The following is a 13,538-nucleotide window of genomic DNA, read 5'->3' as shown; positions in this document are numbered from 1 at the left end:
CTGTGAATGGTTATCTTTTATAAATTTACTGGTAATATTGTATCAAATTTATGATGCCACTTAAATGGTTATTTGAGAAAGAGTAATTGATATTAATTAAATGACTATCTGGTATAACTTAATTGATATAAAGCAATATAACCTAAAAACTAGTAGTTGATGTAAATTAAGTGACATGCCCTAATTGATGTAAAATAATTTATTACTTGATATAGCTAAAATGACATCATTTATGCGACCGAGACTATAACACTGACAATGACGAAAGTGCGATTGAGTAAGAGAAATATCCCTGATGTCACCTATTGACAACATGATAAACTTTATCGATGCATGATATCAAAGACTGAGAAGACATCATTGACGTCACTTATCAACAATGTCACTGATAAGTTAAAAAAATGTGCGTTTATATATCGTTATTTAAGGGTTTTCTAAACTAATATCAATTACTCTTCATGAACTAACATTTAATTTCTTTTAAATTTCATTTTAAAAACATTTAAAATGTATAAATTGACCTAATTATTTATTAAAAGTATTATTTAACTTGAAATTTAAGGAAATTCTTCTTTTAACATAAAATCATGATAACACGCATTAAAATTAATGTTTTAACATTAAAAACCCAAAAATATGATGAAATTAACACTTATTTAGCTCCTATTTGCATGTTATCAGTCACCAACATCAGTAATGGGTGATGTCACCTATCCATACGACATCATTAACATCATTGACAATGCCAATTACATATTTCCTACCTCATTCCATGTTCATTAATGGAACATATTCATTATAGTGCATGTGTGATGCTTATAATGAAGTCCACAAATACATGATCAGAATTAGTAAAATCTGATGTTATCGAAGATTATTAGCACTCAAACATGTGTTCTAAATATTTGTATTCGAAGGATACGCGTGAAGGACATTGAAGTATTTGGATAGAATACTACTATCTAGCCTCACTCATATAGGGAGTATGACCATTCCTGTAGCCATTAATGTGGAGGCACTACGATTAGATAATGGGTGCTTTTTAGTAGAAAGAGTTCACGAAATTGATTCGTGTGAATCCTTGAATGGTATAACACTGAGCTGTCAATCAAGTTGATTGGCATCGTGGTTGTATTGGTGGCCCTTAGACCTAAGACACCAAATCATGTGATTCTTTATAGTCTTAGTTTGGGTGTATCAAGAAGTTTACGAAGATGATCAACTACCCTTTGTCTAAGAAGTGAAAACTCAATGAAGATGATGCGATGAAGTCCTTTGCCAATGTAGTGATCTTCGATGATTTCCGAACACATCAGTACTAACTCGGATGACCGATTATGGTTTGGAAGTTGATTATAACCTAAGTCATCCTAGGAACGTCAAGTAGATGGGGGACTATACATACACAATAACCGATGAAGAACAGATTCCATGAATGAGTCAATACACACTCTTTTGTATCTTCCAAATCACGAGGTGTACATTGGCACCTCATGTGTTGGAGACTCAACCTATCATTTGGGTTAAATAGAACCAAAATTAATTAATCTATATGATGATATTGTTGATTAATTTGGAAGGTCAATAAAGGTTATTGGACCCCTAGGGTCGTTAACTAGAATGATACATGGACCTAGAAGGTCACATGCAAATGCTCTTTGGACATCGAAAGTTTTACTTAAGTTTTGGGGGTTTCTATGAAAAATTTTGACTTAGAATAAATAGGGGAAGGCCTGAACAAAAGTCACCCATGCCAAAATTGTTCAAGGGCCTTCCCCTTCTCCTCTTCTCCCACACCTCTCCACTCCCAATGCGATCGGAACGGGGTAACGACGACAACGGAGCATGAATGGGGCCCACCAACGAGTGGGTCCCCCCTTTGATTACGAATTACAAGTCACACTTTGTATCATCACGAGTCTCCATTTGTCTTTTCACAAGTTTCCAACCATTCTATTTTTCATGGTGAAGGACAACAAAAAATGATTACCCTAGTAGTGGATGGGCATGAAACTAAAGAAATCTAACTTTAATTATATCTTAGGACAATATAGTTATTAAACTCATTGTGCTGATGATGAGGTCTTATGTATCAAATTTTCATTTATTTTATATGAGTAACTCTTTTTTTTATAAAAAACAAATTAAATTGTATCAAAGAGCCTATTACAAATTATTATGATTTAAAATCAGTTAATATATATTGAAAATTGTATTCTATGAAATAATCACTTACCCAAATGATGTCGTCTGGGTCCATGATGTCATCCATCAATGACGTGAGTGACATCGGGAACATTGTCGATAGCTGATGTCATGGACGTCTTCTTTCTCGCACCCCATATTTTTTTGATGGGTGACATCAGCGACACCAACTTGCTCTGTGACTTCAATGTTGTTATCTTGGTCTGTGACGTCGTCCATCGCTGATGTCAAGTGCATTGTTGATAGGTGATGTCTGAGATGTCTCTTCTCGCTCAGTCACATCATCGTCGTGGTCGGTGACATCCATTCATTGTTGACGTCGAGACATCATCACCATGTGACATTGATGACATCGTCTCAGCCAGACTCTTCACATTTTAGTTCGATTCCAATTCAAAATTAAACCATCCATTATAAATATCAATATTCAAACATAATTTCATCAGTATAGTTATGTTTAATTTATACAATAATGGGTGATTTATAATTCTTTCTTCCAAGCTCATACCTTCTCTTTCAAAATATATGCACCATCCTACATTTTCGTATTACATAAAACTGTTCAATTTTGTTCAAACAGTTCAAATAAATTTTTGATCAATTTCAACCGAACAAATCTTATAGACCGAGAACACAAATCTTACTGGACAGAAGAATTCGATCTGTTCGATCGAATCTTGTTGTGATCGATGAAAACATTAGATCAAAGTTTCATATAATACAAAATATGACATAATACGAACACCGATCGTAGGGGCCTGCCACGTCGCATTTTGCGTGCCGGCCACGTGTCATTGTCAGTTCGTCACCTTCCTTTGGCCGCCCCTATATAAACGTTCGTTCAACTTCTTCCCGCTAGAACTGGCTCTCTCTCTCTCTCTCTACTTTTCTCTCTTTCTTTCTCTAGGATTCGCTCATCGACCGTGGCGATGATCAGCTCCGCGAAGATCGCGGTAGCGTCGGGATGGAGTAGATCGTCTGATCTTGCGCGATCAAGATGCATTCAGTCGCATGGCGCTCGGATCTCCGCTCGATTTCCCGATCTGAACTCCAAACATTGCAGATCTCTGCAAATCGCCTTCTCTAGTGGCTTCAATTTCCATCACGGAGTTTCATCCTCCGGTCCGATCATAGATCGTGCTCTTGTTAGGGCTTTTGAGAGCGCCGGCGGCGACGGATCATCGGAAGAAGCGGCGAAGAAGGTCAAGATCGTCGTGTATTTTGCGACTTGGTGGGCTTTGAATGTTGTGTTCAACATCTACAACAAGAAGGTCCTCAATGCGTATCCTTATCCTTGGCTTACGTCCACGCTCTCCCTCGCCACTGGCTCCCTCATGATGCTCGTCTCCTGGACGTTGAGAATCGCGGAAACCCCGGATGTTGATCTTGAATTCTGGAAGGCTCTGTTCCCGGTGAGATGATCTAGCCTATAATTCTTGCTTGATTTTTTCATTATCGACTCTGAAACTTTACTATGTTGATTGTGTTGTATCCTCTCTACCTTTTGCCCACGAACCCGAAGCCAAATTGCGAATCCCGCCTCTAAAGTTGTGCAGTTACTTCTTTTTTAATGTAAACCACTCCTCTAATGGCTTCTGCTCATGAACTCTGAGAAATTAATGTTATTGAAGAAGCTTTATCTTGATCAAATTCGAAATTTTGTCTCGATTCGGAGTTTCTCTTCTGATTGTTTCTAGGTTATATTGGAAATTCTACGCCGATTGAGGCTTTCTCTTCTGATTTTTTCTGCATCAAATTGGAAATTCTATCTCGATCAAGAGTTTTTCTCCTGATTGTTTTTTATCAAACCGAAAACTCTTCATCGATTGAGAGTTTCTCTTCCGATTGCTTCTTAATAATTTCTCGACTGGGAGTTTCTCTACTAATTGATTTATCATTGTTTGTTGATCTTCAGGTTGCCGTGGCGCACACCATTGGGCACGTTGCGGCAACGGTGAGCATGTCAAAGGTTGCCGTGTCGTTCACACACATAATTAAGAGCGGAGAGCCAGCGTTCAGTGTACTGGTCTCAAGATTTCTGCTAGGAGAGACCTTACCTTCAGGTGTGTACCTCTCCCTCGTCCCGATTATCGGTGGCTGCGCGCTGGCAGCTCTCACAGAGCTCAACTTCAACATGACTGGTCAGTATTACCTTTGTTACACCTCCTCCTTGTTCATCTTTAATGTTCAGAATGATATATTTTGATAGATTAAATTGTTATAAACGTCGTTGTACCTTATCTGGATTAAATCTAACCTTAAAATTATAAACTCAAAATTCAGTTTTAGAAAATATGTATTATGAGTTGAGGTTGATCCACGGGTAGATTTTCCCCTTGATTATCGATCTGTGGTTGCAGGTTTCAGGGAATTATTAAGTATCATTAGATTTATAAACTAAAATTCATTTAGAAAGTATGCATTTGAGTCCACTATTGTTACAGGGAGATTGATTCTCGGATCTTCATTCTATGTTTGAAGGTTTCATGGGGGCGATGATCTCGAACCTTGCGTTCGTGTTCAGGAATATTTTTTCGAAGAAGGGGATGAAAGGGAAGTCGGTGAGCGGGATGAACTACTATGCCTGCTTGTCGATGATGTCTCTGTTGATCCTCATTCCCTTTGCGGTGGCTGTAGAAGGGCCTCAGTTGTGGGCTGATGGTTGGCGACGAGCCATTGCTGATGTTGGACCTCATTTTGTTTGGTTAGTAGCAATCAATCTACTCACATTAAATCTCGGGTCCTTTTTCCTCTTGCAGTTGCAGCGTTTTATCTGTCATCTTTTCATCAGCATTTTCTTTGGATAAAAAATAACTTAGTTTAGTCCTGAAAATTTCTTGGGTTTCTGGAGACTGGTTTTCGAGCTTTTAAATATTCATTCTCCGTAAAGATTTTTAAATAATTGGTAATTTTTTCATGGACATCTTCTTTGGGTCAAAGATTTGAGTTTGGTCCTGAAATTTTCTAGTTCTTTTGGAAACGGGTTCTCGGAGTTCTAAAGCTTCATTCATTGTAAAGATTTTTGAACAAATCTGGCGATCAATTGATTATCTTTTCAAGGACATCTTCTTTGGATCAAACCTTTGAGTTTCGGCCTGAAGATTTCTTGGGCATTGGGAGAATGCTTCTCGCGCTTCTAAAGGCTCATTTCTTGTAGGCATTTTTGAACTAATCCGCCGACCAACTGATCATCTTTTCAAGGACTCTTGTGGAATCCAACTGAAATTTTCTTGGATTCTTGAACAAGTTTATCGACGGATCGATCGTCCTTTCAAGAATCTCTTCTTGGGGTCAAACATTGGATTTTGGACCTGAAATCTCTTTGCCTCTCTGGAAACTGGTTCTCGCGCTTTTCAAAAAAATCTTCATTTTGCATCACATTTTTCAAAAAAATCGGTAGATCAATCGGTTATCTTTTCGAAGACATTTTCTCGAGATCAGACCTTTGAGTTTGAACCTGAAATCTTGAGGACGTGAAGATAAAATGTCCTCTATCATTGTTCGAATTTTTAGACCATCAAGACTTGATTCCATCAGTCAAATGACAAGGCAATCCTCATATGTATAGGTTGATATAAATCGGAATTTATTTCAATAATTTTTAGAGGATAAAATATGTATAGACTTATATATATCGGAATTTATTTGAATTTATTTAAATTATTTAAATTGTTTTTACGGTGTCAGGGTTTCAGATTTCTAAAATTTATAGTTTTATGGTTTAAGGGTTACCTCTGCAACGCTTTTTATTTCAGGTGGGTTGCTGCTCAGAGTGTGTTCTACCATCTCTACAACCAAGTCTCGTACATGTCGCTGGATCAAATTTCACCATTAACATTCAGCATCGGCAACACCATGAAGCGAATATCCGTCATCGTCTCCTCCATCATCATCTTCCGTACGCCTGTTCAGCCAGTAAATGCTCTTGGAGCGGCCATCGCTGTTCTCGGCACTTTCCTTTACTCCCAGGTAATCTCAAACCACCATTCCTAAATCTTTAAGAATGAGCGTAATCCTTAATATCTATTTCCCAAATTAGAGAGAAGGGTGTTCCATCTGCATCATCATCATCATTATCATCATCATCATCATCATTAAGATTTAAGTGCTTGTCTACTGCGCAAATAGTGATAACTATTATCTTCGTCGTTGCCATCATCATCATCATCATCTTCATAATCATCATCATCATCATTAAGATTTAAATGCTCGCCAACTGCGCAAATAGTGATAGCTGATAACTATTATCATCGTCATTGCCATCATCATCATCATCATCGTTAAGATTTAAATTCTCGCCAACTGCGCAAATAGTGATAGCTGATAACTATTACCATCGTCATTGCCATCATCATCATCGTCATCGTTAAGATTTAAATTCTCGCCAACTGCGCAAATAGTGATAGCTGATAACTATTATCATCGTCATTGCCATAATCATCATCATCATCATCATCATCATTGTTAAGATTTAAATGCTCGCCAACTGCGCAAACAGTGATAGCTTATAACTATTATCATCGTCATTGCCATCATCATCATCATCATCATCGTTAAGATTTAAATGCTTGCCAACTGCGCAAATAGTGATAGCTGATAACTATTATCATCATCATTGACATCATCATCATCATCATTGTTAAGATTTAAATGCTCGCCAACTGCTCAAATAGTGATAGCTTATAACTATTATAATCGTCATTGCCATCATCATCATCATCATCATCATCGTTAAGATTTAAATGCTCGCCAACTGCGCAAATAGTGATAGCTGACAACTATTATCATGGTCATTGCCATCATCATCATCATCATCATCATCATCGTTAAGATTTAAATTCTTGCCAACTGCGCAAATAGTGATAGCTGATAACTATTACCATCGTCATTGCCATCATCATCTTTATCATTATCATGCCAAAGCCTGCATATGAATATTCATCTAGCCAATGCACCTTAAAGATCACCATACCATCCAGAAGAGAACTTAAAAAGACTTATTTGTTCGTATGCCTATTCCTTCAGCATAAGGGCATGCATCTTTAAATTAGATTAACTAGATAGTGAATTATAATCGGCAGATGGGGAGATGGAATGGTTCTTACCATTGTTTTTTTTCGTTTTAAAATTGAGAAAATTGTAATTTCAGGCGAAGAGGTGAGAGAAAGCGCCTGGTGAGTGATTAGGTGGATATCTCAAGATAGATGCTTAATCATAAATAAGCAGGAGATTAGGATATCCTGCTTGCAGAAATTAGTTGTATTATTATTTAGGGAGAGAGGGAAAATAATAAGTGAGAGGCATTTAATTTGGACACTTGCAGTGTCTGGTCTGATTCTATTTTTTGCTTATCTTCTTAATTGCTTTTTTATCTTATTATCTATCTATCACCTGATGTCCAATTTGGACTCTTCTTGTGTTTTCCTTGGTTTCTCTGATATCTAGTTTGTCTTTTCTCTCCCTCTCCCTCTCTCTCTACATCTATAAGGGACCATAGGGACATAAAGGGAGAGTGATATAACGGTAGAAAATAGATTGATTGATAGATATATAGATATATAGATTAGATTAGATAGACAGACAGACAGATAGATAGATAGATAGAGAATGGAGATAAATAGAGCAAGTGAAAATTGATATAAATAAAGAGAGAGATGGAGAGAACAAAACATAGATAAATATAGAGAGGGGGAGAGGGACAAAGAGATTGAAATAAATATATTAATATATAGAATGACAAGTATATGAGAGGTGCTTACGAGACAGAGGGCGCTACTCACAAATTCAAATCCCAATATATTCCTCAATAAAGCTGAACTTTTGTAAAAAGTCTGCCTAATTTGATTCTGAACCAATCTTCATTTCAAAATGAAATAGATCTTGAATTATCTTAATTGATATGAATGTTATTCTACGGAGTTGTTCATGGCGGAAAAATTGATCCTTAAATCTGTCTACCGATAGAGAAAATTTGTATTTAGAAGAGAGGCAGTTTGGAAATGAATTTCTCTCTCCTCCGAGTGATAGATTTTATCACCTTATGTCAATTTACGGTAATGTTCAAAACTGGTGACTATTTTATCAGAGGTATTTTTTTTTCAATAAATTTTGATCTTGGGCATGATCCTTGATAAAATAATTTTTAAACTTTTTAAGTGAAAAATATACTTGTTTCTAGTTTGGATCCTTCTTAATAATTTTTAAATAAAAAATAAATGAAAATTTGTCTAATTAAATTAATTTATGATAAAAATCGTAAATAATATTTTTGACCTCAAAACTTGAGTAAATAACCCTAATAATGCCTTGATTTTAATCTTAAAAATAATCGGAGGAAATTAGAACTGATTTATTAAAAAAATCGGTGGAAGCATTAAAAATACTCCTATTGAATTCATATTTTGGAAAATAATTGAATTATCCAATTCAAATGGACGTATATTTCTATTTGCCTGTTAATGCTACCATTTGAATATAAAATCAGTTCAAAGTAATCTATACAAAATTTAAATTAGAAAACACTAGAATGTGTATTGCAATTTTCCCGTTTCCAGGATCTCAGTGCTGTCAATGTTGAAGTGATTGCCAAAATTCAGAGGGTCCATTGAAGTTGCTGTAACTTTTTAACTATGGCCCTAGATAGGATGAAATTATATACTATTCTGATTCAATTTAAACCAATTTATAATTTCATAGGTTTTTTTGGGACATATCGAAAATGTCAAAATGGGTCAAATTTGTTATACTGAATACATCAAGGGTTGACAATAAAATTCACCAAGTATAGATTCACCAACTCTAAATTTGATTTAAAAAATATATTCCCTTTTTCTCCAAACTATGGGGATTTCCAACATATATCCACCCTATACTCTCTTTCAATCACGTCCTTTATTTGCTAGAACATTTTTTTACAAGGGGTTATCAATTTTTTTGCCATAAACAAACCAATATCATTCTATCAGTGTTTTAATGTTTCATATTAGCTTGAATACAATGCACCTCCAGTTTCTGAATAATTTTATCACAAATTATTGGCCAATAAACTAAATAATTTTGCAGTGAAGATATTAAAAGCTTTTTCTATCAAATCGAGGTATGAAATATATTGAAAATTTTCATTTTTTAGTGAAATGATTTGATGACAGTAAGTCAATGTTATGGTGTGGTGCATCATATAATACTCCATTGAGAGGTTGAATTTTTTTATGACAGATGCACCCTTACGTGCTGCCAAATAGAGAGATCCAGTTGGAGCTCCAAGTGTGATACTTTTAGTTACTTTTTAATATTTGAGATGGAAGGGGGAATTATAATTCTATCTAACAACTCCAATGATTTTAAAGAAGCACATCTGAATATCAGGGGCTGAACTGCCAGGATTGACGATCTAACGACATGGGAATACATATCTTTAAATCAGAATGATACAAGGGGGTACGCAATCACTCTTTAAGTCCTGGAATAATTTTCCTAATAAAGAAAAGAGAACAAAGGAGATTAGAAACATGAATAAGCAAGGTCGAGGGATACTCTTGGACTTTCATTAGTGATCTTGGGCCTATTCAGACCTGTAGTGTCGCTAAGGTTGTAGTCATCATCTCCAAACATGACCATAGGTACTAGACATGAAATCATTGAAAGATTAACAGAGATGGATACACACATGGTTTAAAGGGGATTATTTATATTTAAACATCTAAAAACAGGGATAAAAATAGAGGAACAGGTTTAAACCAAGGGAAAGAACATCACATGTAGTTCATCACATATGTGTAGATGTCCAGTTTAGCAGGCACCCTATATGTGTTTAGAAACTATCTAGCAGTCCTTGGTCTAATTGGGTGATCACCTTGCTTGATTTGTCATGACACCGGATCTTTGGACAGTTGAAATCAGACCAGATCCTGGCAGTCCATTCAGCCTACAACACCAGTATGGAAATAGAAGGCAGAAAATGAGTAGGGTATGCAAAAGTGGTGAGTCTCAATGGCAGGTCAAAATATTTAGATGGAGTCTTCGTGTTATAGGTGGTTCAATTGATTTTATTGTGTGGCAGGCCCCTTGAGCATAAAATTTACCTCGTTAAGAGTTAATGAAATTTATATTTATTATATTGGAAACATAATTTAAGCAATATTTCAATTCATCATTTCACTAAGTTTTTTTGGGAAGACCAGTAAATCTAATTATGCCAAATGACATTCAGTGATACTTAGTGTCATGATTAAAATCATTACAAGTTTAATTAACACCAGCATCTTCATCTATGATCGGGGATAATTTTTTTTGCAAGTATCCAAAAGACAAGTTAACTTTAATTGTGCTATACGTATAAAATATGAGATAATGGACAAGGGAACTGGAGACATCTGATGATGATAGTATCTATATATTCATATGAATGATAGAAGATATGAGCTAGTGATGTGAGAGATCCAGCGGAAAAGTGATATGGATGATAGAGCAAAAGAGAGGGAAACATGATGAAAAGATGAAGAGAGAGATATGGGTGCATGTAAATATGTGAATTAATGTGATTATGTATGAGAGTTTAGTGATGATGGATGAAGAGGAAAGGTGGAAATGATGGGTTATAAGTAATGATAATGATAGAATGAGATGTGGAAATAGAAAGATAGAAATTAATAATTCAATTATAAATAAATAGTCAATGTGTAATGTGTTAACATTATTAACCATAAATCGGTGTAAATTTCTCTGAGTTTTTGGATTTAAAAAACAATATCTATAATTTTCATTAAAATCATAAAGTGGCTAAGGTTTAATCCATAGGGATCAGGTATTTAATAACCAATTCAAGAATTTTTCATGATTATCTTAGAATTAAATTAAACCAAACTGGTGAAAGTTAATTTAAAATTATTCAAAAATGTTGAGAAATAAATTTTCTATTTTAAAAAAAATTATTCAAATTTAGTAGAACATATTTAAGAATTTAGTGGATTTTTTAATGAAAAAACTGATAAATTCTAATTATAAACATCAACCGACCACTTTTACAATGCTGGGTGAAAGCAGATAGTAGGGGCGAGTAGATGGTTTTGCTGACACAGATTACGGTCGATATGCTGGCAGATATGAGTTGACGAGTGGCGGAGTGGGATGGCTGGTATAGATTTTTTCCATTGGTAGGTGATAATCATTAATAAAGTTCTATTTTATTAGAATTTAATGTATTTATATGCTTATTTCTTTAAGAATGATCTTCAATCCATATTTTCAAATATTTTATTTTTCAAAAAATTCTGATATTTATATATTTGTTGGTACGTTGACAGAAATTTATGACATTAATACAGAAATAATTTTTTAAAAGAGGAAAATATAAAAATTAAATTTATTTAAATATTTTTTTGGAGTTTATTGTTTTGGAATCAAACTCTTATTTTTCCAATTTTAGTTGTTTCAAATTTTTGACATAAGATTCATAAAGAAAATGATTATACAAGTTAGAAAAAATATATTTTTGATTTATTAAAATATCAATAACCTGCAAGTATATTATTATAAGACTATAAAGTAAGTAATTTTATGGTACTTCTAAGCAACTTTATGACATTAAATTTTTAAAGATTTTTTTTGATAAGTGGGTGTATATTTTATTTTAAATTAGTGACTATTAGGAGTATTTTAGATTTTACAGTCTTCCTGAAACTTAATGCCATGTGGGCAATCTGCCACAATGATCATGGAAGAGAGAAGAAAATGGACAATGGAGAACAATTCAACTTCAAATTAAAATACGTATTGTTCCAAAAAGAATTTTTGGTTGAAATTTTGAGGACAATTCTGTTATATTTTCCCCTAAACATGCATTGGTCTATAAACGGATCCTTTGTTATTTTTAAACATTAATTGATATCACACAGTTTAGTAGGTTAATATGACCATATTTTAATTTTTGCATTAAATTGATTATATATGTGGGTTATCAAGCCTAAAATAAATAAAATTATTTATAGAATGATATTTTAAACTTGATTAATTTAATTATTTTTAATAAATTTCTGACCTCAAATTGTAAAAGAACATAATTTTTTTAGTTGGAATATAATTTTTTCTGAATTATTTGTCCCTATATTCAAGGGATATATCATATTAAAGTTCAAAAAATATATTTATAACATTTTTATGAATTACTATATATATAAATATATATATGGAATTATTGAATGGATATTTGACTTTTTCAAAATTTGAGTATAGAGAAATCGGAGGACTGAGAATGATCCAAATTCAAATTGGAATATCAGACTATCTAAAAGGATATTGGCCTGAAATTTTAACCAGAGCTTCGTCTTCCCCCCTCCCCCCTCTTTCCATTCATATAATTGGATCTATAAATAGAGTATCAGAGTTTTGTAAAAGCTATCTTTGAACTCACTTCTTGCTAAAGAGGCTGGTTGAAAGAGAGTAAGGGTTTTAAAGGTCCATCAAGGTGTTTTTGGGGTTTTGAGTGATTGAGGAAGATCAACATAAAAATATAGGGTTAGTCTCTTCCCTTGCATTGGTTTCTCTCCTTCACATCACAATAGTTACTTGTACAGCCTTATTTTTATCATCATCTCATTCTCATCACCATCTTCCATCATCTCACCCTAAAACATCAATCTCTGATATTAATCTCATCACCTTCATCTCATATAAATACTCTAAATCATCGAGTCCATCCTCCTCTCCATCTCACAACCACCTGTCCATTCTTCCATTGCATCCATTGGTTAGATCATTATCATTTCTTCTTCCACCATTCTATTTCACTATCATCCATTCACATCCAATTTTCTTATTCATCTTCTGCTTCCATCATCAATTCACTCTTCGTCTATTGCATTCTTTCAGTTCCATTTTATCTATCCACTTCCTCCTACCTATTCCTCATATTATTATTCATATCATCCTTATTATCACCCTCTCACCACCTCATCACAATCAGTTATTTTATATGTATCTCCTTTCATCCCTTTTGAATCACCAGTTAAAAATTATTTAAATCTGAATTTCCATTCCTTGTGGAGACAAATATTTATCATCAATATCTAATCAAATTGTTTTAGGATTAAAGGTTTAATTTTTTTTATTGATTAACTCAAATATCAATGATAAATTAACACCCTAAATCTGAGTTCATCACTAGCCCTTCGAGTTTGATCCTAATTAGACTTAGTAAAGTGATTTACTCTTTCAAGATCTTGTTTGGGTCTGTTTTTGAATTCAAAGATAAAATATTGAAAGAGTAACCTTCAGACCAAGACTCATGAAGAGAAAACATCACTTGGTCTGTTAGACACAGCACAACGAGGTTAATG

General features: G+C 34.1%; 1 protein-coding gene across 1 annotated transcript; it reads left to right on the top strand.

Annotated features, from left to right (window-relative positions):
• Nucleotides 1–3,063: 3,063 nt before the first annotated feature.
• Nucleotides 3,064–7,627, top strand: LOC144700925 (glucose-6-phosphate/phosphate translocator 1, chloroplastic-like). Its single transcript, XM_078572510.1, has 5 exons — nucleotides 3,064–3,617; nucleotides 4,121–4,346; nucleotides 4,687–4,909; nucleotides 5,961–6,174; nucleotides 7,355–7,627. The coding sequence occupies exons 1-5, from the start codon at nucleotides 3,135–3,137 to the stop codon at nucleotides 7,364–7,366; spliced, it is 1,158 nt and encodes a 385-aa protein (XP_078428636.1). The 5' UTR covers nucleotides 3,064–3,134; the 3' UTR covers nucleotides 7,367–7,627.
• Nucleotides 7,628–13,538: the final 5,911 nt, after the last annotated feature.

The sequence above is a fragment of the Wolffia australiana genome, chromosome 3 (genome assembly GCF_029677425.1).
Source record: "Wolffia australiana isolate 7733 chromosome 3, ASM2967742v1".
NCBI classification, from domain to species: Eukaryota; Viridiplantae; Streptophyta; class Magnoliopsida; order Alismatales; family Araceae; genus Wolffia; species Wolffia australiana.
The sequence above is the reverse complement of the archived record's forward strand: the minus strand, read 5'-3'. Positions and strand labels throughout refer to the sequence as shown.

Bases quoted from the DNA above. Each gene is read 5' to 3' on its own strand.
- LOC144700925 (XM_078572510.1), top strand. From the start codon at position 3,135: ATGATCAGCTCCGCGAAGATCGCGGTAGCGTCGGGATGGAGTAGATCG. The intron at 4,347-4,686 runs GTCAGTATTACC...CTATGTTTGAAG, and splicing joins GCTCAACTTCAACATGACTG to GTTTCATGGGGGCGATGATC. The intron at 4,910-5,960 runs GTTAGTAGCAAT...TTTTTATTTCAG, and splicing joins GTTGGACCTCATTTTGTTTG to GTGGGTTGCTGCTCAGAGTG.